Consider the following 23,817-nt stretch of genomic DNA (forward strand, 5'->3'; position numbering starts at 1 on the left):
TCAGCGGTTGTAGAGTGGAAAATCCGATTACGACATTTCGAATTCAGTCCCGATTCAATCTCGGCTGTAGTGACTAGGTTGGAGCGGCAGGATTTTATTCAAGCTACAAGCCTGTATCGCGTCAGAATTTTTTGCAAATTAATACAGGTCCTTCGAGCTATGCTGGACACTCTTGTTGATCAAGCTCGCAGGCACCAAGCGCGTGTTTCAGCGGCAATTGGTCTAGCCATATTTTTTGTAGTGTACTCGTCACTTGAGCAGAAGTTGCTTGTTCACCAACTAACTAGACAGCAAAGTGATAACGTTTTAGAAATACTTTAGCAAAATGAAGTATTTGCGCAGTTACTGGCGGTATTGCAAATGCTACGAAGTAATACGTTTCCATAACTCCTGTTAGTAATATATACTTATATATTGTTGTAAATGGATAAGGCAGTGAAGAAACAAATTACTCAGACACTAAAATGAATTTGCTACAAACACGATGAAACATTCGTTTGAGTAACTTCACAAGTCTAAAAATGTTATCTAAGAACTCACTTTTATTTAGCACTAAATACTAATCACTTCCACCTAGAGTTTTTTAAAATTATAAAAAAAATTGTGTTTTGAATAAGCTAGTAATATATATATATATAACAGTTAAATATGAATTTGAGGTCATGTCAACGGTGGAGTAATCATAAGGTATTATGTTGAAAATCGAACGTTTCATTTCGGAACGCATATTTCATGTTTTGAACAGTTAGTCACCGCGGTTTGAAGCGATTGTTCGACAGTAGTTTTTTCATTATAGATAGGCTGTGACTAATCAGCCATTTCATCGTACAGTCATGATTTGTGATGATATGAGAGTGCTTGCTCGTGTCCGCCTGGCTTGTTTGAAGGAAGTCGTTAGAAGCTATTCTTCGCGAGTTTATATACACATATATATGTAGGTAGAAAGTCTTCATATATGAAAGGAAATTGCTCATTAAAGTCGCCACTGTTTTAACACCAACTTTGACATGAATATGAGAACTGAGGTTGGGTTGTAACTATTTTATTTGTTGAAACTATTGTGTGAAATTATTCAGCAAATACAGTGAATGATATAACAGATGATATGAAGCAGTATGACATAGATCCTCCGACACATATTCGACTGTGAACAAAATTGATTCATAAATTGGTATTTAAAAATTATTACGTAATAGTAGCAGCACTAAATCACCAATCATTGTTTTTAGTATAATATAGTCTGGAAAAAAGTGTTATATATATAAAATCTCGAAATTAAAATGTTTTTCTCCAAATCTCGTGATGAATTTCTTATCAAAAGAAATGTAGAAATTGGATCTTCTAAATGGGTAAGTTTTTTTCAATATAATATGTTAATATTATGCTTATTAACAAAAGGTGGTTCGGGAAATAACCGCCATCCTCATTCTGTTTTGCTTTAATTCTTCTAACGAGATTACAACCATTTTGTAATGTGTTGTTTTGGTGTTACAGTTTTGATGCCCACTCTGTGACAGCTAATGCTTGCAGTATTCTATTTTTCCTGGGAACCACTCTTTTGGTCCTCTATGTATAATTTATGTTACAATTTGTCCGGAATTAATGAAATCTTTAGGAATTCGCTTATGAAATTTTGGAATTAAGCACTATTTCCATCATATTGTGAATTACTCCGTTATGTAAATTATTTTTATTTCAGCAAAATCATAAAACAAATACATAACACTGTCATCTGAAGCCTATTTCCCACATTTAAAAAATGCGATTTCCATTTGCCTCGCTTGGACCGACTTTAAATATAGTGGCGCTTCATATATATAAAAAATTTTAATATAATAGAGTTATGTATATAGATCCTTTGCGACTGATGAAATTGCCGGTTGATAGATCAAACGCACCTATTATACTCGTTATTATAATTTCACCCAATCATCTTTTCTCAGCTTCGGTCGCCCGAATTCCCATTTTTGACAATATAATATTACTTGTTACTGGGCTGTCTATACGAACGATTCGTTGATATCATTTTTGACTCACAACACGAATAAACATTCCAGATCTTCTTTCGTCTACTTTTTAGACGGAAGCAAACCAGTATTATAAATTGGCAGCCCAATAACAAAAGCTATTATAAGTTGAACGAATCTTTAATGAATTTTTGCTAGGTATCGTGATTTTTTGGCAATATTCACGTAATAGTGTCACTGCAAACTTTGAAAATATTTTCAACATTCTAAACATAAACAACATATGGCGTGGCAATAGCGGTCATATAAATACATATGGTAAATTCTACCAGGAAATAAGATGAGATAATATATTGGCTGCGTCACGATGACTTGTAAATTTACACAATGCAATCATCGACGCTCTTTAGGTTTATGAAGGGACAAATATATGAGAAAACTTTTTCTTACAAGTTAGATTCAATCGGGATTTCTTATATATATGGACATATGCTGCAACTAAATAATCATAAGATATATACCAGCATTATAACTCGAGAATGACGAGTTTGACCGGATCGTGGGTATTCTGAATCACAAAAAAGGTTTTTCTTGAATAGTAGTCATTTCAAATTTTGTTATCCACAAAAAAGAGACATTTCGATTCAGAAATTAGCGTGACGACATCAATTATTTATCTTTTGAAAAAACATATACATCCAAATTTCAGAAAATCAAATTATTTTCTGGGAAGATCATCTACGTATTATTGTTGATTTTCTACATTCCGTTTTTCATACTAAGTGTCAGTACGTGGGTTAAACTCATTTTATCAAACAAAATCAAGATATTCGTGAATCGCGATAAACAAAATGGAAGAGGAAAACTGGGCATAGCCAGCAGGCGACATAAGGTTAGAATATTGTTTGGGACATAAGATCTGAAAATGTGAATAATGAACTGCAATATTTTTCTATTTGTAGATATATATTGGATTGAAATCTTTTTTGTTCTGAAATTATTTCAGTAAGAAGACGAAAACATTTATCTTTACATTTCAAATTATCACATATTTTCTATCATTGGATTTGAATTTTAGTCAAATTAGTTTGTTTAAAAAATAAAATTCCATTATATCATGGCTCAAATTGAACCGAAATCTCGAATATAATTTGTATATTACAGGCAGTACACATCCTGTGTAGCTATCAATTCTTTTTTTTAAAGCGTTGACCGTATGGCTTGTTTTAGAGGAAGTCCTTCAAATCTTCATCCTCTTTCTTAATTGCATTCGTCGTTTCCTCTTAGGTTTATATTATTTGCGTATTAATCTATACGTGCCACAACGCAACTAGTATCGATAACATCTTCTTTGCTAGTCATACAGCCTATTCATTTTCAATTTGTATTTTCGTGCTTTTCGCTTATATTTTATTTCTGCAGATCACAGATATGACAGCAGTAGATCCAAAAGATGAGCTCGATTTTCTTGTAAATAGAAGCTTTGCATATATTTGGAGGATGTGTTTCTGGACTCCCCAGGAACTAACTCTTTTTTTACTCAAGTAATAAAGTACTATTTGTTCTTCAGTATACTATAAGACAAAAATATTTTGTTTATTATTTTCTCATCTAAAGAAAATTTAAACGATTATTGAAAACACTTAAAAGAATTCAATCGTTAAAAAAATCAAAATATTGATTTTTGACAAATTATTTGTAATTTCAACACAAAATTGTTAATTTATTTCTGTCCAAAGAGAACAAAAAATCAAGCTTATATCAGATGGTCAACTGGCTTACGTCGTTTTATGCACTGTTTTCGGACATTCAGTACGATGGGATGAAGAAAGGAATATGTTCAGACTGAGAATGGATGGATTAGAAGACATACAACTGTTTGAGGTAAATACTTCTGAATTAGTATCTCGTATTCTGACACAATCAAAGTTTTTACAATTTCAAGCTGTTGTATTCTTTTTTAAAATAGTTACAAATAATTTTCGCTTGCATGGCAATTTATGTGATGTTATCTTTGCTCACAAAGGCGAACAGTTCATCAAAACGAAACAGTCGCCTAATAAATTATGGGAGTATTTTATTTGCACAGGGCTTCTGCTGGGATGCAAGAGAGATTTTTGTGAGCGAAGACTGCAAGAAGATCATCATAAAGATGAACGAAGAGGACGAGTATCATTCCGATTGTCATCCTGACGAGCGACATAACTTTGATCTTGCGAAATTGCATGCTCAGGTACATGTTTGAAATGATTATATGTTATGTATCCAAACAATTATGCCAAGCATTTGTTTTTCTGTTACTCGCCAATGGAATGTTTGGAAAGGCAAACAAATCGAAGGAATATACATCAAAAACTCATTTACCAAATGTTAATCATTTTCTTTTAGGTTTGCTTATCCTTCATGGGCCCAGGACTTTCTCACAATGATGTACATTTCATTTTCCCAAGCACAATGGCAGTTATGTCGAAACAACATCTAGATCATAATGGAGTTCTGTTCAAACTTTTGTCTCCGCATTTTCGATTTACTGAGAGAATTAATTTTCAGGTATCCGTCGTAAAATTTTTAATTTAAAATCGCCACATAATGAATTTTCATTTGGGCAATTTTTTTGGTCACTAAGTATGAAATTAGAAAACAATTGGCCGATTTATTCAATATTCAGCTACAGTTTTTCTTTGAAAAGTATTCCCTTTTCTCGCTTTAAAATAGAATTATAAACAGAGATTTGAGAATGTTTTCTCTACGATTAGATCATAGCCTACCAAGATAATTACACAATGAATAGGTTTATGTCAATGAGTTAACGAGATCTTGAAACAAAGGATCTAACATGTAAGGTTAACATAATTTTGCCAAAATATGAGAAAGTTAAACCTAATCACTTCATCTGGTGGAATTTTAAAGGCTCTCCGAGTACAAAAAGCGACGAATAATAAAAGATCATTAGATCGACTCTTCTTTCATTGGCAACCATTTCCAGTGACCAAGGAGATATTCCGTGACGCTATTGCGAAGAAATGCAAAGAATACTACTTAGTCGAAGGAGCGAAAGAATGCGAAGCTACAGAAGAAATCATATCTTCTGACGAAAATGATGCGAGATATGAAAATGGAGATTCCGATAATACAACAGAGGTAATTGATGTGAAGCACCAAATGTTCGGGTGAATGTATTATATCGTTCGATTATATTTCCAATGTTTTCTTTTCTAGTCGTTGAACCGTGAGAAAGGGAAAAAATCTAGCAAAAGAACACACATGATTTTTCCTCCTGATTTTGTCACGGATAAGAGCCGTCGAAAGGTAAGACATCGATTTTTTGCATTTTTCAAAATCATTCCACAGACCCCGGTATGAATACAACCCACGTGGAATACGAAAATTCATTGTATGATAACTATTCAAACTGGCCTACTTAATACCGACCGAGCCAAAATAGCCGATATTGCTAATGTTAATAACCGACAAAATGTTGCCCTGACAATTTCCATCGATATTTAGAGTTCATTATTTTACACCCACGTTTTTGTTAGTACAGAACATCTTCGAAAAGTACGCAAACATAAATTAAGGCTGTTATCAATTAAATACTTCCATAATTATCATCTAAACTTATTGCAAAAAACGGGATGCAAAAATAAGATGGATTCTTATATTAAAACATTCAACACTTCATACTAGAATACAAGTACCTATGTGTATTTTTATTAATTTATATGATTAATATTTCAGGTGCCATACCTCAATTTTCTTTACCAATACTACAAAGTCATCCGACGTTATGTTCAAGACTTGTCACCTTTTATTGACAGGTAAAGTTACATAGAATATAGAATAAAAGTATTTATTAGTAATAATAATGAATTCGTGAAAAAATATTTATTCCATAATCAGGGAGGAATGGAAAAAATTCAGCTCAGAAGTTGCAAACTATGTTCCGAGATTTGACAAAGTTGAAATGGTAGAGGCAATTACTTCGTTCATTTTAAAGGTAATGTAGGTATCGTTTATGACCCCACAAATAAATGTTGCAAATATTAACAATGCACGTCAGGAACAAATATTTTATTTGCTTGCTAGTTGCTGCGAATCCAACCCATGTGAAATATCCAGAAGACCTATATCACGTATACGTGGATCACATCATTTAACAAAAGGAGTATTGCGATGTTCGATAAGCGATTTGTGACAAACGACATTAACCTCGGTTTAAAAACACTACGACGATAATTGTTGGTGTGGTCATTACACAAAGTTCTACCCTGTAGACAAAACAATTAAAGTCCTGACAACGATAACCCATGATAATGTTCTTTTCTGTAAACATATTTACAAGTAACATCGACAGTAGGTGTAAAGTTCCCCGTGTTTCCCCGTCATCCTATTTTAAATCCTATGAATGGAATTCGCTTATTATAAATTATACGTCTCCAAGCGAATTCCAATCTTCTTTGCTTAATCATTTTTACCTTTTACAAAATTGTTGGATAAATTTGCCGAACCTTCATTCGTGCTATATATGCTTCAACTTGCAAAGTATCTACTACTTTCACTGAACAATGATAGCATTAAAGTACTGATTTTGCAAAATTTATTTTTATACAGGTTGGAGTAGTGCATTACTGTGATCATGGCAGCTACACTCGTTATTTTGCCTACCCATACGCTTGCATGTCTATGAGAGCTCCGTTTGGAACCCTAGAAAACGAAGAAACTTGGAGTGAAATTGAAACTGATCTGAAAATCACTCGGGATGCTGTAAAATTGAGTCCATTGGCTCTTATACAATCACAGGATGTCTTGCGAACAAGGTAAAGTAATAGTTGGTATATATATTGATAGTTGGACCATCTTGTGGTCACGACTAACGACAGCGAAACAGTCGGACTTATAGAAGCAAACATGCCATCTGACCTTGCCGAGTAAATTTCAGCAGTGGCGGAATCATCTTGGGAATTGTGATAATACCCTTCTTAACTAACTACAAACAGTCCAAAATAAAGCTATTCGGGCAATCTGTGAGGGTGTCCCGCTGGGCTAATCTTAGTAGTTACTACAAAATCCTTGGTACTCTTGAAATAAAAAATCTATATTTTTATGAAATGGGAAGGCTCTTGTATCAAGCGGTAAATGACACTGTCCGTTCGACCTCCTATCAATTTCGTTGTTAGTCGTTTATTTTACTTAATGAGGGTTATTATTTGTGTTTTTTCTTTGATTTGTTGCTAATGACTGGATGATAAATAAACTTCTATCTATCCATCTATCTATCTTGTATAAAACTGTTACTATGAACTTGATAACGTGTTTATAATAAAATCATCTAAATATTAATTCACTAAAAAATTTATTTTTCTAACCTAAAAATTAACTTGATAAAAATCGGTAAAAACCGGTATCTTCCCAGCGTTCAGCCTAATACACCAGCCAACTGACAATTTTAGTTCATATTCAATCCATAATATTCTTCTATGTACTTCAATTCTTAAGGAGCTTTCTCAACATATTTGTGGACTTTGTTGGAAATCCAGATTGTGATTTATTCCTACCTGGCACTGATTATAGATTCCAGAAACCTGGACCGCGAATGGCGGAAAAAGTTTTTAAAAAAAGATTGAGAGAATTGGACAACAAATTACGGGTTTGTTCCATTGATTTATGTGTATAGCTTTACATGAGTATGGTGGCCCATCGTTGTCACTCGTAAAATTGAAAAAAAATTTCTCAAAATAAAAACGCGTGACAACGATGGGCCACGAGGCGGACCATCGTTGTCAACCTTTTTGTTTTATTTTTATTCAAATTTTTTTTTTTTTTTACTTTTTTTTTCGTTTTTATTTTATTTTCGTTTTTATTTTTAATTTTTTTTTTACATTTTTTTTCGTTTTTATTTTATTTTCGTTTTTATTTTTAATTTTTTTTTTACATTTTTTTTATTTTACTTTTATTTTCATTTTAGTTTTAAATTTTTTTTAAATTTTACGCGTGACAACGATGGGCCACCATACATGAGTATCGTTCCATTACATTTGAATCCACGTACATTTGAACCCATACTAATCCTAATCCATGGGTTTCAGCACCCGCATATAAATTGAACCCGCGGATATACACATGGGTTCAAATGTACTGTCACCCATGAGTATATGCAAGTGTGCACTACTTAATACATGAAGAAATTTTGGGGTTCATTATTGTAATATTATGTTATACTGAAGTTAGAATACTTCTTGGTATGGGTCAAATCATAAACAACAACAAACTTGAAGTTGAATTTATACATTTGCAGGCGCAATCGAATATCGTGCCTTTTCTGGAGCCTGAATTTGGTGAAGTACGAGCTACAGGAATGCAGATCGAACCTTTGGATGAAATTGTCAGATCTGTCTGCTTTTAAGCCTGTATAAATCGTGATTCATTGAAGACTTTTGTATATATAAAAACATTATCGTATAGTCAATTAGTGTGTTTTCTTTTTCTGGATATATTTTGAGTAATAGCAAATAGGAGAGACTTTACTTGGATTTCGAAGTAAATTTGAGGACAAAAAAATGGGGTAAAAGTGACATTAACTTTTTTAACATCCAATGTTATTAATTACGCGCGTAAAATATTTTAGTCATTAATATTATTTACTCATATTGTTTTTATTGAATATTATTACTCATAGTTATTTTTCAATTCCAATGAACTATGTTCCAATGAACTATTTTTCAATTCCAATGAACAATTATTCGACAATGAAACAATTATTTCACTTTTTCACATCATTCCTGTTTATTTATCACTTAAAATATATGAAAGTAATGATTTATGTCCGAGGAAATGAACTGGAACAAGGTGGTAAAGGCATCATGAAATATTAGCATTGAAATTTTTGTCACACAAATATATCTTTACGTGCGCTATGTCATACGCAACGGCTGAAATTTACCAAGTTGGCATTCTGAGTAAAAGATCTCACTTTTAAACCCCATATCCACCGCTTAACTTGAAATGAAAACATGCGTTATAGGTCCTACAGACATTGATTGTGTGGACTCTTATGTGGAACGAATCTATGAAATACTGTGGCACCTTATTTAATTCTATTTTGCCAAACTATATTTTGGGTGGTGTTAGATAGATGGAAGCATAATTTTCGGAAACATTATCTGGTACTATTTGTTAGTTTCAGTTTATCTGATTTTTTTTGCTAGTGTATAGCTGATGGAATAAAGTAATGTCTCGCGCATAAACTAACAACAAAAAACACATGCTCCCCCCTGCCGCCGACATCATTGTGACGGAACAATAGCTATTTCTACCCATGTATTGGTATCTTTGGTTACATCACAAGGATTCTTTCTATAATCTTGCGCAGAATTAACTTCCTCTTTATGAATTCTTTTTTGCGCTTCTGGTTTCAACCGTTCAATACGATGGGGTTCGACGGAGCTTGGAGAATAGCGCAGGAGTTCGGAAAGCTCTCAAAGATTAAGAACCACTGTGCTAAGAGATTCCCAAAGCTGCTGAACAACTATGCAATCATAGAAAATTTGGTTTCAACATTAGATTTACGGAAATCACATACCTCTGATGAAACAAGTTTGAATTTATGTAATCTATCGTTTAGTATTATGGCACCATGGAACATCTTCGCATGAAAAGCTCGCAACTTAGTTTTAATAGTGTAATAAAAAATATCCATATATATTTTATTTCAAAAAAAATCATTCTCTACAAAAATTAGATCGGCTCATTTTTTTCTTGGTATATCAGGGCCTTTTTAATGTTGACAATGATCTATATTTCATTATGCGGAACAAGGAAGTAATTACAAAAGCCATTATGATTTCATTTATCGTGAAATGCAATACAATTTATATTAGGTTCAGGTTTGCAAACCTGTCTGATTTTTATAATAGAGAAGAGCGCGATAACAACATTTCCCCTCAACTAAATTCCAAGCAGATATTTTACTCACACCCTAATTCGTTCACAAAACCTTTGAACCAGTGTCGGCCAATAATCGAAAAACCGTTTGCTTGTCTATAAACAAACGGTAGATATATATATGTATATATTTTTTCGAAATATATATATATATATATATATATAAATAATTCGAGAACATTATTATTGTGGTTCAAATGAATGTATTTAATTTCACAAATGAATCTGATTAAATCGCGCTAATACTTTGCACACTCGATTTCTATTTTCAGAAATATAAAAAGATAATTAATTAACACTGTGTGGTTATTTCCGCAAAGCTTTTCATATTACGCACTGAAAAAATTAATCAAGGTTATTGAAATTAGTTGCGGGTAGTTAGAATTATTGGAGGTATTGAGAGCGCATGATATTTTTTTTTAATGCTAATGGTATCGTTGAAAATAAAAATAACCTTGCTTTATGAAAAAAACGCATAGATTTGTTAACATTTTAACGACAGGCATTACGCATTCCAATAGAAGATTATGTTGCGTGCCATTTAACGAGTTTGCGCTATAGATATATGAGGTTCGTCTACGAACTAGATGATTACGGTTGACGGGATACCAATTTCCGAAAAATGATCCGTCTCTAAACCCTATTATCTCAATGTCTAAATAATGGCATAACCAAAATCCCAGAAAGCTTTTGAGAGAATTACCTTGCTAGAAACTAAGGCTATTCATTGAAAATAGCCAAAGAATGATATAAGTGAATAAAAGGTAGATTTAACGGGGATTGGTCGCTGCCCTTGAAAGTTACTTCAGTGGTAGTCAGATAATAGAAGAAAGTACCCATTTGAGTACTTTTGATTAAAAAGTTTGATTGAAAGTTTTGATTGAAAAATCACTATCAAAGTTCTAAATTGAGCTGTGACCTCCCACGAAGTGTTTGTATAAGAGTGTACAAACAGCAATCTTCAAATCGTAGAATTTATGTCTGATTCTCATTTTAAATTACATACAATTTTAGATCTAAATTTTCATAGTTTTGGTGAAATACACTTTATTTAACTTTTTAGCGGTCATAGATTTAGTTCTAAGATAGGTTATTTTCAATAATTGCCATCTCAGATAGCATTACTCCGAGATTATGCAAAATGGTCTAAATTCATGCCCATCAATATTTGATAATTTGTTATTTCAAATTTATAACCTTTCTAGTATATACAAGTGCACTACTTACGTATAATCTTCGAAAGTGAATCTTTAGAATCTAGATGAAAATACCGATAATGTTGTTTACAAACAATGTTGATCAGCAGAGTACTTTTAAATTTCAGTTGAGAGTTAATTTACAGCAAACCTTATCATTTACATATTCACGATTTAAATATTGATGGCGGAAGAATTTCTTTTTCCATCTTCGTCAGCGGATCCTGATAATGATGAAAATAATTCATTTATTGATGAAGGGCAGGGTGAAATAGATGGAGAAGTGTCCAGTGAAGAAAAACGAGATGAGAATACTTTTAAAGCAGGAAGATTAAGTGATATTCCAGAAGCATACGGGGAATCCATACAACTTGTGAGTATATTCAGCTTATCTTTTGTTATTGATCAGCTTTTAAATGACTTGTAAAATGGATAACTATATTATCCATCTAACTATATTTTGGGCGCAGTGTTTTCCAGTAATTTTATTAAAAATCTTCACAAATTGAACGGGTACTTGGACACTAGGACACTGTCTAGGTTTGTTGTTCGTTGGAGATAAAGTCAAAAAATTTTGTTTTTGTGGGATATCAATGAAATTGAAACAGCTATTACATGATAGTAAATTTGAGACAACATTGATGTTTGAATTTAGCTGACTGTAATAAATAGAAAGTATTTTAGTTGTCAGATTCTTGATGAGGTTGTTTGATTGTTTGAGAGATAATATCTAAATCTAGCCCGTCTGATTTCATGAGTTCACATCACCTTTTCATGACTTAAGTAATATGTAATGTATCACGTATGGGCATACAGCTAAAGTTGCTATTAGCATGACTTTCTTTCTAGCGTGTTGTTGGGTTGCACTATAGACATAGCATATTTTCATTAGGCATTATTATATTTTAGGCATGGAAATCGAAACTTAGTTTCATTACTTTCGGTTATCAATAATTAGGATATGACTCTTCTAAAGACTTACTGCGAATAAATAACATATTGCATTCGAAAAGGATACAATTAAAGATCGGTGCCAATTGATCAGTGGCGGAGGTCTGGCAAATTAATATTGTTAATAATTAATAATTGTTGTCGTTGCCGATAGTAAAATGCCAATACCGCACGTTCTCTCCAAAACCAGTCGAACATGAGCTATAGCATACCTAATGGCTTCAAATGACAATATTTTACTAACTGAGATTGAGGTTGTAACGTTTAAACTAGCAACTTCAACTGATGTACAACTATGGTAATGTGTGAGTGCAGTGGCCTAATGGATAAAACATTATATTCGTCTATGATGACACTTCAGGTTAAAAATCCCGGCGGCAAATACCGTGCCCACAACCTAATCCGGATACACCTAGCTGGTGAAGCCGAACCAGAATTTTTTTTTTGGCTACAGTGCTCAAGTGAAAAGAGTATAAGCGTCTATTCAAGTGTTATTTTGGCATGTGAACAATTGAATAACATAGCACATTATAGGTATAATAAACTCGGGTTTCCATATAAACGTGTATTTTATATTTATCATTATCATTAATTAAGATAGTCGAAACATTGTGAAGTATTGTGAAACGCGTAAAAAAACGTAAAAAAGTTTGTTTAATATCCTTTTGACACTATTTACCAATGAGACAACACAATGATAAAATTCAGAAATGCGTTATATATGCATTGAAGCGCGACTTGTTTCATGTGTGGCGCTTATAAAATAGTAACCCGGTAATCATCGACAGTTGAAGTGTCTACACTTAAATGCAAATATTTTGCGGAGTTTTTTCTTAACATGACTCAGTTCCTAACTTCCAACATCGTGATTTTAGGTCGAACAATAAAATGACGTCATGAAAAAAAGACTTCTGCCGCTAACATTATACGATATAAGCAAGTATCGTCAATCATGTTATGCATAAATTACTAGAATGTGGTCAGGAGTTATTCACCATACACGAGAAGTTGGTTTAAAATTGACAGCTACAATTAGATACTTTTAAGAAGATTTTCTATTTTGCTCGTCTTATTTTATCCTGTGTACCATGAAAAATATAGTAAGCCAATTGATAATGAATTTGTAATCAGCATAAAAGAAGCCAGTTGTCACACGCGATGTTGACATTTTTATACAAGATACCTGATTTCGCTCATTAAAATTATTGGCGCTACCATAGTATGTGAACCAAGATGGCGGACACCGGAACATAGTATGTGTACCAGGTAAGAGTTACGACATAATTTTATTCCATTTTTTCTCATTTTAGTTCTATTACGAGTTCGGGGGCTAGCCAAGTGACTTCCGTAGTATTTGCAGATGAAACTATGGCCGAACCCTAACTTGGTACACATACTATGTTCCGGTGTCCGACATCTTGGTTCACATTCTACATTAGCACCAAATTATGAGTCTCAGAGGAAAGAAGGCAATAGGTTAGATAATTGTGTTTATTGTTTTGTGTTCAAGTTTGCCCAATAGAAGATCCCATGCCTCAAGGGAAATTTGAAACAGTTGAAGTAAAAGAGTAATAAGCGAATACATACGAATCAATATTTAAATTTATAAGATTCACCTCGCGGCAAATATCGAAAATTACGTCGCTCTAGTTTGCCAGATTACCGGTACGTTGTGACTATATTTGTGTTTTTTGTTATTGTTTATAAGATTGGATCGATCGACTTTTTGATTATGGCAATAAGGAAATACGTTCAAATGGCGTAGGAATGCGATTTAGATCAATCACCAAATTAATTTTTCACGATCGCACACCTTGTTTAAAATTTCATGGCGCTTCGTGACATATATAAACCTTAATCGAACTCTGCTGGCTGGTACAATGCTTACAAATTCATTGAAAAGTGACCTGTAATATCGACAATTCGGCTTCATGCGGTGTTCCACATAGAGAAGTTAAAACTACCAGGATTGGATAATGTTCTTATACAGTTATATATGTAATATGTTAACTTTCAACCAACTAATGAGGTCATAGGTGACTGTTTCATACACACTCATGCACATATCATCACTTCAATCATAGATAAGAAATATAGGTACACGAAATAAAAAAAATAATTGCTTTTACCTTGTTCGCAAATTCAGATCATATCATCTTGCACTATATATGAAATTCCGAAATAAATATTTTATATGTGTAGAGCAATAAAAGGCAAATTATGAACTTTCACAAATATTATATTTTGGGTATCGATTCGGTTTGTCGGTGTATATATTTGTCAGAATTATGACTGCAAGATTTTTCGGCGAAATTCAAAAGTCCTTCTGTTTATAGATTTATGTTCGTGAGATTTTCAAAATTAATACATAACAAATTCAAATACACAACTGAGAAACTAAAAAGGAAAGATATTTGTCGCAAACTACCCTGTATACTTTCAGTCGCAGAAGAATGGATAGTAATTTGCGTGGCCGTTTTTGAGCAGAGGGATTACGGTTTTTGCCCGTTTTCGCAAGGTTTTTGGTGACTTTTCACTGTTTTGGCACGTTTTACAAGGTGTTTGGTGGTTTTTGACGATTTTTCACTGTTTTTGCGAGGTTTTAGATATTTTTTGACTATTTTTTACGGTGTTTGCCCGTTTTCGCAAGATTTTTCACTGTTTTTGCACGTTTTACAAGGGTTTTGTGTTTTTTGATCTTACTGTCTTGCACGTTTTACAAGGTTTTTGACGGGTTTTCACTGTTTTTGCGAGGTTTTTGACAATTTTTGACACAGTACACAAAAATGTGTAGATATTCGAAATATGTAGTGGAATTTTAATTATTATATTTTCTAGATATATTTTCTTTGTTATCAAGATGTTTTACACATACGCGTTAGTTTTAAATGCATGTTATGGAAATACGAGAGGGTTGATATCAGATTATTAGAATTATTGCATAAGATAAACAACAACAATTTTTGTTTTGATATTTTAACTATATTACTCCTTACTGCAAGCATGAATATGAAGAATATTGAATATTGTAAGGATATTTTTCGTTCACACCGCAAAAGTTCAATAAAGGTTTATAAACTTTATATGCTTCATGAAATTCACGAAGTGTGTCAGACGTTCGTTAATTGTTGACTTTGGTAAATATGATTTGACTAATTTCCTTCCTTCAAAGCCGTTGCATAATGATGATGACCAATGCAATCATGCTTTTGGCAAATCTTGCAATCCCGATGATTATGACACATAGATGAAGTTTTTATTAGTCATGAATCACTTGAAATACTCTTGAAATACCTGAATCTAATATGTTTTATTTGTTCTTCTATCTGGGCTAGGCTGATACGTGGCCTCGCGTATTATTTGAAATTTCTTGTAGTGTAAGTTAAAGTTATAAAATGGTGAGAAGACACCAAGACATGGATGATGACGCTAAAAGAAGTTGCGGTTGCGTCCTGCGTCACGTTTCTCCAATACGACATTACATGAAAAGCCCACTTTGTTTATTAAACTCAACGGTAAGTATATATCATCATGATCAAATTTTCATCTAAATATTACAGGTTCTACACAGATTTTTTTTTTTTTTTGACTCTTGAAATAAGTTTGCGAAGTGCTTGTGAAATTTGACCTTCACTTCATTAGTTGTATCCCAGCTAATTGCAATTGTTAGAAAAATTAAAAGCGCGAGTCCAATGTAAAGTTAAGAGTACTTCATATTTGTGTGCCAATATGTTCATAAAACGTGGTTTAATATTCATTGCATATAATGCACGTAAAACCTCATTTTGACTCGCAGTAATCGCTTGGAATCATTGAATTCCTATACCGACTGAGTCGACCGAACGAGGTCGCGCAGTCGAACGCCAAAGGAATACAACTGACTTGTCACTGAATGCAACATTTAGTCTCCAACCCAATGGTTTCAAACCTTTTTCGATATATACCCCCCATTGCCTCTGAGATATTTTTATTTCTATTACACTATGCAAAACCATGTTTCCGTTATTCATTCAAGATCATTAGATAGTGTTACACAGCGCCGCCCGCACTCTGGCTTCTGCGCTGATGGAATATTTTATTTTATGTGCGGAATTATGCATTACAATATTACTAATATAGCCTAACACTAAAAGTTCCTGGTGAAAAATGTCCTCCGGGGTGGGAAACGTTGCTCTAATCATTCCTATTTTACAATTTTTATGGTACAATCAAGGATGGACGGTAGCAAGCGTGAAAAAATATGGGTAATCAAAAATAGGATGTGATAACGAACGCACACAAAACATACGGCGGATGCGTTAACTTAATGCCTAATGGGATGCAAGTTCATTATTGTTTCTATAGAATTCTATTTTATGATTGAATTTCATTGTTTTCTTGAATACCGTCAACCAGTCGTTTAGATAATTTCCTTTCCCGCTGTCTACAAAATGAGCGGGAATCAGGATCATAGATGATCATAAATGAGTCAAAACAGCCACAAACATAACAACAATCAAACGATGCTGATAAGCATATTCAAATCCTGAGGTTCCCCACTGAACTAGGTGTTTTACTGAATTTATCGATTATCTACATGCAAATTGTAGTAATTAGTGATATTTGTAAAAACTATGTTTTGTTTTACCGAGTAGTTCACAATAAACATCTGCAGAACTTCAATATTTTAGATATGAACACAGCCCAAATTCTGATGTATGATAGTACTTATTAAATCAAGCAGAAGATTTCACAATAAGTCTTATACTTCTATACTACGACAACTAAACACTTATCGTCTTCCCGTAAGAGTAAAAATTCATAATCACGCTTTTCATCGTTTGTTTAACTTCAGTATATTTTGTGCAGAACTTTTCAAAGACAAATTTACTGTCAATACCTTAAATAGAAAACATAGCCTGGCTTTGCTGACTGTTTATGAGGCGTCCGCAAAGCACTACTGTCAATAAATTTAGTTGGCAATCGGTCGACAACGGTTGTGGATCAGATATTTAGTACTAAAACACAAACGAATTCTTATCATTGAAAATTTTTTTTAGGCAAAGAAAATCATTGGATTCACCATATATTGCTTGCTAATGTTGATTTATGTTCCCTTCTACATTTTTGGAATGTTATTGATACAAAAAGGAATAGCAATGCTAAAACTAAGAAAAAGGCTTGGACTTTTTCATCGCAAAGAAGGCAGGCTGGGTCTTGTTAGTAGACGAAGCAGGGTTAGTGTCTCATAAAATTCTGAAATGTCCTATTGGAGTTGGTTGAATTGGTGGTTGATTTTCATTTGCAGTTTCATTTATCAAATGCATACATGTATGAACAAGACCACAACCCAGGCTCAGTGTATGAATCTTCTATTGGCGCTAATGCACCTATCGGTAGGATGCAGTATCTTATAACCGAAAATATAAACTACTCCGATAATAAATTAAGGTTTTTGTGAAAGATATGAAGTATTGGAAATATCATAAAGTTGCGAAAGATTATTTAATGCAATGATCTCTAATGCTATAATATTAATAACAATTCCAATGACCCAGAACACAAGCATGGTAATTGTTGATCTTCTTGTTTCGTATATCTCAGGTTACTGACATCGCTTGCGTTTCAATGGAAAATGAGCTGGACTTTTTATATAATCGAAGTCCAGCTTATATATGGAGAATGTGTTTTTCTATGCCCTGGGAGCTTGTAAAGACTATCCTAAGGTAATTTTCAACGTATTCAATAACAACAAATTCCATAGAATTAGATTATAATTTCGTTTCAAATAATCATTTTCAATTCAGACAAGAAAAAATTCAACTTATATCCGATGACCAACTTGCCTATGTAATTCTAAACACTGTATTTGCGCATTCTGTTTGCTGGGATGATGATCGAAAAATGTACAGACTTGTGATGGAAGGATTCGAAGACTTATTTCTCTTCCAGGTAAGGCCCAAACAAAGTGTGTAACTACAAAACATATACTCGCATATCTTCACTCAGAATAGGCTTCAGATAAACATCCTTTCACAAACGAGTTATACAGAGAATGAAAAGAAGGTAATATTTCGGTATCCAACCACCATGTAATGTATATGAAGTATAACTAATTTGTAAAAATTTTCTATTCTTTTTACAATTTATATATATATAGAGTATATGGTGGTGAATTATGCATTTAAAGTTGATAAACATACTCAGGGCTTCTACTGGGATGCCAGACATGTTCTTGTTAGTCCCGACGCAAAGAAAATCATCATTCAAATGAGCGATGGACAAGAATACAACTCCGATTGCGAGCAAAGACTTCGACCTACCTTCGATTTGGCTAAATTGCATGTACAGGTATTCCATTTACAAGGTTTCACTGTAACATTATTCTTCAAACAGTCTTGCTGAATTTTATGTTGTGTTCATTTCAGGTCTGTTTGTCGTATTTTGCTCCCGGTCTCTCGCACAATCACGTACATTTTGTTCTCCCCAGTGCAGTTGCAGTTTTGTCGCAGAAGTTACTGAACAGAAATGGAATTCTGTATAAATTACTATATCAACATTTCCGCTTTACCGAACGCATCAATTATCAGGTATTGAGTTTTTTGAATGTACAATCTTCAAAAATAATAAATCAGATGTAGTAATATTCACGGTAACGTGAACCTAATGCAGTACCTGAAAATATAGTATTACCTAGTAGAGATTTTGCGTTGACGAATTTAAATTTTAAATATACACTAGTCAAATATCGGCGTTTGAAAATAACTAAGTGTGTTAATACTAATTCAGAATTCGTTTGTTAATATGCAATGGCCCGACAGAAAAGTTTGCAAAAATGTTTGATTATTGAATATCATAAAACTAAAACACTATTGTCCTTCTCAGTTTAATTGTAGATGTTAACATGTTAGTAAACAAGAAGAGGAACTATGGATCGTTTTGTTTAATTGTTGTTGTTGTTGGTATGCTTATGCTGAATTATCAATATATACTTCAGAATCGAGGAGATGCTAGCCGAGACTATGGATCAGTCTGTGCATTTCAATAAAAAAACTTGGCTTATTTTAGGCATTACGAGTGCAGAAGGCCACCAACAACAAAAGATCAGCTTTGGACAGGCTGTTCTTCTTCTGGCAGCCATTCCCACTCACTAAGGAGCAATTCTTGGAAGGCGTTGCGAGAAAATGTAAAAAGCATTATTTTGACAAAGGAATGCAAGAATGTAAGGAAAATGAAGAAGAAAAGGGGGAAATATCAAACATCATGTCTCAACTGAACACGTCGCCATGTAGAAGCGGGAAGGTTAGATAAAAGCTTAGTGATGGTAAATCTTCCAAATCTCTGTGATTCGTCGCATTCTATTTTAATTGCTGTTGGTAATATAATAATATATAATAATAATATATAAGCTATAAATGCATTGTATGGTCGTACATTTTTTGCTAGACGTGACTCCTTTACATCAGGCAAACCATGATTCATAGCCCCATACTCAATGAGGAAATGTGCGTTTGTGACTGTATTATGATATTGGTAAAGGCCATTAATTTTTATTCATCTATACAGTTTGGTTCGATGATAGAATGATTGAGTTCATCATTTGATTTGAGCTGAGTAATGATGATTCCGGTGCATTACAGTTTAAAACTTTTGTAATAAAACATCGAAGTTGCTCAATTGTTTCTACCTTAGTCTTTTGACGAAAACTATCCAATAAAGTCAAAACAATTCTATACTATAAAAATACGCCTAGTTCACAAGCCTGCAAATCATAGGTAAACGTTACGGAGTGACTATTTAGACCAAGCAGAAAAAGAGTTCGCCTTTTTAAACTTAGTAGCTTCCCATGCACAGATGGCTCTGTTTAGAGCAGACGTTCTAAGCCGGGGGCAATATCACTCTATTTAGATAATTTAGATGTGATCATAGCAGATTGAAACGTTGTTGAGACGTCCTCTGCTGTGTGATGAATCTGGTCACCGTACATTTGAACCCACGGACATTTGCATCAGTATATCCGCGAGTTCAATCTATATGAGGGTGCTAAAATCCATGGGTTAGTATGAGTTCAAATATCCGTAAAAAAAATTCATAGGTGCAATAGTATGCAGATGCAACTGTCGTGGGTTCAAATTACGGGTTCAAATGTAATGAAACCGATGAATCTTAATATGACCTCACTGCAGAGATGGCTGTCTAAAAAAATATTTTACTTGATAGCTTGACAGCATTCCAGAATTTCCACAAGTCGATGAATTAGAACCAAGAATACATCATCTGTTTCCTCCAGATTTTACAACCGATAGAAGACTCCAGAAGGTAATTTTTGATTAAAAGGTCATAAGAAATACATCAATCCGTATACATTTTCCTTTTTTTGACGTTTAGACGTTTTTGACGTTTAGCTTGAATGCACTCCAAAACACACGATATTTGCCTGTCAGAGTGTATTGTCTACTCACAGCATATTATGGGAATAGGCTTGACTCTATTTAGTATTTATTAGTTAAATCTCAGGTCATCAATTTCTTTGTTGCCAAATATTTTAGGTTGCAATAAAGCAATTGGTGGTTCTGAACGGAGAATTTTTTCAATTCGAGCAATTTGCTGTCTACTTACAAACAATATTTCCGCAATTTACGCTGTCACAGTGCAGAACTAAATTATCATAACTTCTAATACAATCACATTGCTTTACTATTAGATCCCGTACCTGAATTTTCTGGCTCAATATTATTTCGTGATTCGAGATTTCGTCAAATCGATGATTCCTTTCATTGACGGGTGAGTAAATTTGATTAAAATTGTTCCTGTTGCAACTTTTTAAACTTACGATCCGAAAAGTTTCAATGTTGGCCTTCATTCAGCAAAACGATTGTCGGTCACAGGCCATATCGTCATAGTAAGTTCTAGGCAAAATTATCACAACTGTTGATGTCAATGATTTTATATGGCCCAATGGAAGCTATGAATGAATTTGATGAAACATTTCTCCATTTATTTTTAGGGATGAATGGAAACTTCTCAGTACTGAAGTTGCAAAGCACGTTCCCCGTTTTGATAAATGCTCTATGGTTGATGCTATTGCCACATACATTCATCAGGTTAATTAAAAGTATTTCACTGATAATTATGTTTGAATGAAACAATGTCATCAATGCCGTGGATTTTGATATTCAACCAGCAATTTAGTAGCAAGTCAAATACGGTACTTCATCAAACTTCCATTTTGAATTAGTGCTTTCGCATACCCCTGAAACATTGCATTTGAAACAATGAAATGAAGATAAAATCTTTGCAGAGCATGCATCAAATATGCCAATATGCGTCGTCAATAGGACTAGGATAATATAAACTTTACGAGGTGATCTGAAAGACTATTAGAGATTGAAATCATGGTTTCCAGTGGCAAATCAAACTAAACTAGCTACCAGCTATCTCTCTGTGCCTATTAAGAGTATGAAATTTAGCCAGGTTCTCGAGCGTTCGTATACTTAAATATACTTGAATAAAGCTTTCGAATAATTCCAATCTCGCTTGGGGAAACCAGGACAGTGGACCTGTTCAGTTACGTTAAATAGCTTTTTATCGTTTAAAATTGTAACATTTTTTTATGTGCTACAAATGATAATAATATCCATTAACATTAAATTTTCTTCCGACTAGGTCGGTGTCATTCACTTCTGCGATCACAACAGCTACCTACGATATTTTGCTTTCAGGTAAGCAATCTAGCAAAAATAAAAACAAGCGTGAAAATATATTATTCTCAAACCAAAACATTTTTATAGATACGGATCAATGGCGATCAGGGTTCCATTTGAGCCATTTGAAAATTTAGAAGATTGGGAAGAGTTTGCTTTGGAGCATAATTTTGATTTGAATGAAGTCAGAGGAAATCCACTTCTACTGATGAGACAGAGAGATGTGTTGCGAACAAGGTGTGTTGCATATATGTAACCTCCTTTACTCCTACCTTTCATGATCCAGAAAATAGATGTTACATTCCATACTCTATTCGATTACAAAATTAATAAAAATAAAATTAAATAGTCATTAATTTTCATTATCATCGTATTTTTGCGAATCAATTCTTCTACAACATTGTAATTCCGTCCGGACTTCTATCCTCGTCCATAGTGTAATGGTGCGGAATCAGTATATATGGCCACAGTTAACAATTTGGAAGCTTTAATATATATATTACAGCTCTTACTATTTTGTTCGCAGATCATTCTTGCTTATTTTCGTTGATTTCATCCCAAGTGCGAAACTGAACTTACATCTGATAAATACTGATTATGAGTTTAGTGATACTGGACCGGAAATGGCTGCAGAAAACTTCCGACTGAAATTACGAGCACTAGATGGAAATTTGAAGGTGCGCAACAAACCTATTCTTGACATATTCTATTAATAAATAAAGAATAGAATAATATTCTATAAGCAAACTGTGTCAAAGTTTACTAACCGTTAGTAACAAACAGGCAGCATTCCCTAAAGTCAAAAACTCGTACCAATCATCATGTCAAATGATGCGACTTCATTTGAGAGTTTGAATATTTTATTTAAAATTTCCGGATTTTGTTTGGTTAATCCAACTATTTTAAAAATATATGCCACAGAATGCCTTATTCGTATAAAAATAGCTCATATGCATATATATATGATATATTCTACTCACACAAACACATACAGCACTCCTCAAAATAAAAGCAGGTCTTTGGCTTCAATGGATTGCAATTCATTATAATCTAATGTCTTGTTGTTTCCAAATTCCACATTAAACTGGCTGATAAGTTTTTCAACTCCAATACCAGCTTGATAATATCCCAACGTAATATTTATTTCAGTTACAAAGATCGGTACTGCCTATACTATCGTCACCAGGTGAACAAAGGGCAGAAGGCATGCGACTCGTACCCCTTGATGACATTGTAAGAACAGTGTGTTACTGAATCAACAGCACATAAATAAAATCATAATTCTGTTCGTTCAAAAAAAAAGAGTTATTTCAATGGCTGAAGATATTTGTTTTAAAGCTGTATTTTTATTGATATTTATTTTTTTTTCTCGTGAACAATCCTAGTTTTAGGTAAAAATTGATGTAATCAATCAGAATGATGAAATTATCATTCTCTAACATCTTGGTTTTATGTTATCCATGGAAAATATTCGAATGCACTGTATGCTTGTTTTAAAACAATTGTAACCATGTAATTATTTTATAACGATTATAAAGGATCACACCATATTGCAAATTTTTTGCATGTAATGAAAAGAAAAATATTTCCTTTAAAGACCGTCGTTGTCGCCATAAGCACTGTTTTATTACATTTAGCAAAGATTTTATTTGGCTCGGTAGAACTGAATGCATTTCGATACTGCCCCAAATGGATTGATTTACTTACGGGCCAGCTTCGATTATCATTGTCGAGCTTGTATGCCAATGCCAATAGACATTTTTCATTTGATGATTTATATCAAAGTCTCAAAATGTATAGAGAAATTATGTGATCATCTTAGCGCAAGTTGTTGTTATGGTTCGTGTGCTCAAATTGTCTTACCGATGCATCAATCACGTGTAACTTACTTGGTATCTACAATAAGGGCTTTTACTGAACTTTCTATCGAAAAATTCTACGTAGATTGCAGTTAACTGAAGGATTCTGAATGCAATCGACTTTGTTATTATATAAAAAAATAAAATTGAATGGAGATTTAAACATTTTATAATACTCAAGAAACTATTTTTTTCTTCTTTGAATATATGTTACAACAGG

General features: G+C 33.3%; 2 protein-coding genes across 3 annotated transcripts; both read left to right on the plus strand.

Annotated features, from left to right (window-relative positions):
* The first annotated feature begins 1,213 nt into the window (after positions 1-1,213).
* On the plus strand, positions 1,214-10,131 carry LOC120345133 (uncharacterized). Its single transcript, XM_039414545.2, has 13 exons — positions 1,214-1,349; positions 2,677-2,859; positions 3,390-3,511; positions 3,707-3,851; positions 4,057-4,200; positions 4,356-4,517; positions 4,878-5,108; positions 5,187-5,276; positions 5,706-5,785; positions 5,868-5,964; positions 6,579-6,784; positions 7,464-7,614; positions 8,263-10,131. The coding sequence occupies exons 1-13, from the start codon at positions 1,281-1,283 to the stop codon at positions 8,368-8,370; spliced, it is 1,788 nt and encodes a 595-aa protein (XP_039270479.2). The 5' UTR covers positions 1,214-1,280; the 3' UTR covers positions 8,371-10,131.
* A 1,130-nt stretch (positions 10,132-11,261) lies between these two features.
* LOC120345131 (uncharacterized) lies at positions 11,262-23,817 on the plus strand. Of its 2 annotated transcripts, none has more exons than XM_078112891.1 (14): positions 11,262-11,477; positions 17,095-17,271; positions 17,639-17,760; positions 17,842-17,986; positions 18,242-18,385; positions 18,463-18,624; positions 19,103-19,336; positions 20,255-20,353; positions 20,739-20,818; positions 21,042-21,138; positions 21,701-21,756; positions 21,826-21,975; positions 22,265-22,415; positions 22,888-23,817. In XM_078112891.1, exons 1-14 carry the CDS (start codon positions 11,289-11,291, stop codon positions 22,990-22,992), a joined length of 1,911 nt encoding a protein of 636 aa, XP_077969017.1. In that variant the 5' UTR covers positions 11,262-11,288; the 3' UTR covers positions 22,993-23,817. The 2 variants fall into 2 exon arrangements, with proteins under 2 accessions (XP_077969017.1, XP_039270475.1); XM_039414541.2 differs by lacking the exon at positions 11,262-11,477 and adding an exon at positions 15,391-15,570.

This window comes from Styela clava, chromosome 5, assembly GCF_964204865.1.
Source record: "Styela clava chromosome 5, kaStyClav1.hap1.2, whole genome shotgun sequence".
In the NCBI taxonomy this organism is placed as follows: Eukaryota; Metazoa; Chordata; class Ascidiacea; order Stolidobranchia; family Styelidae; genus Styela; species Styela clava.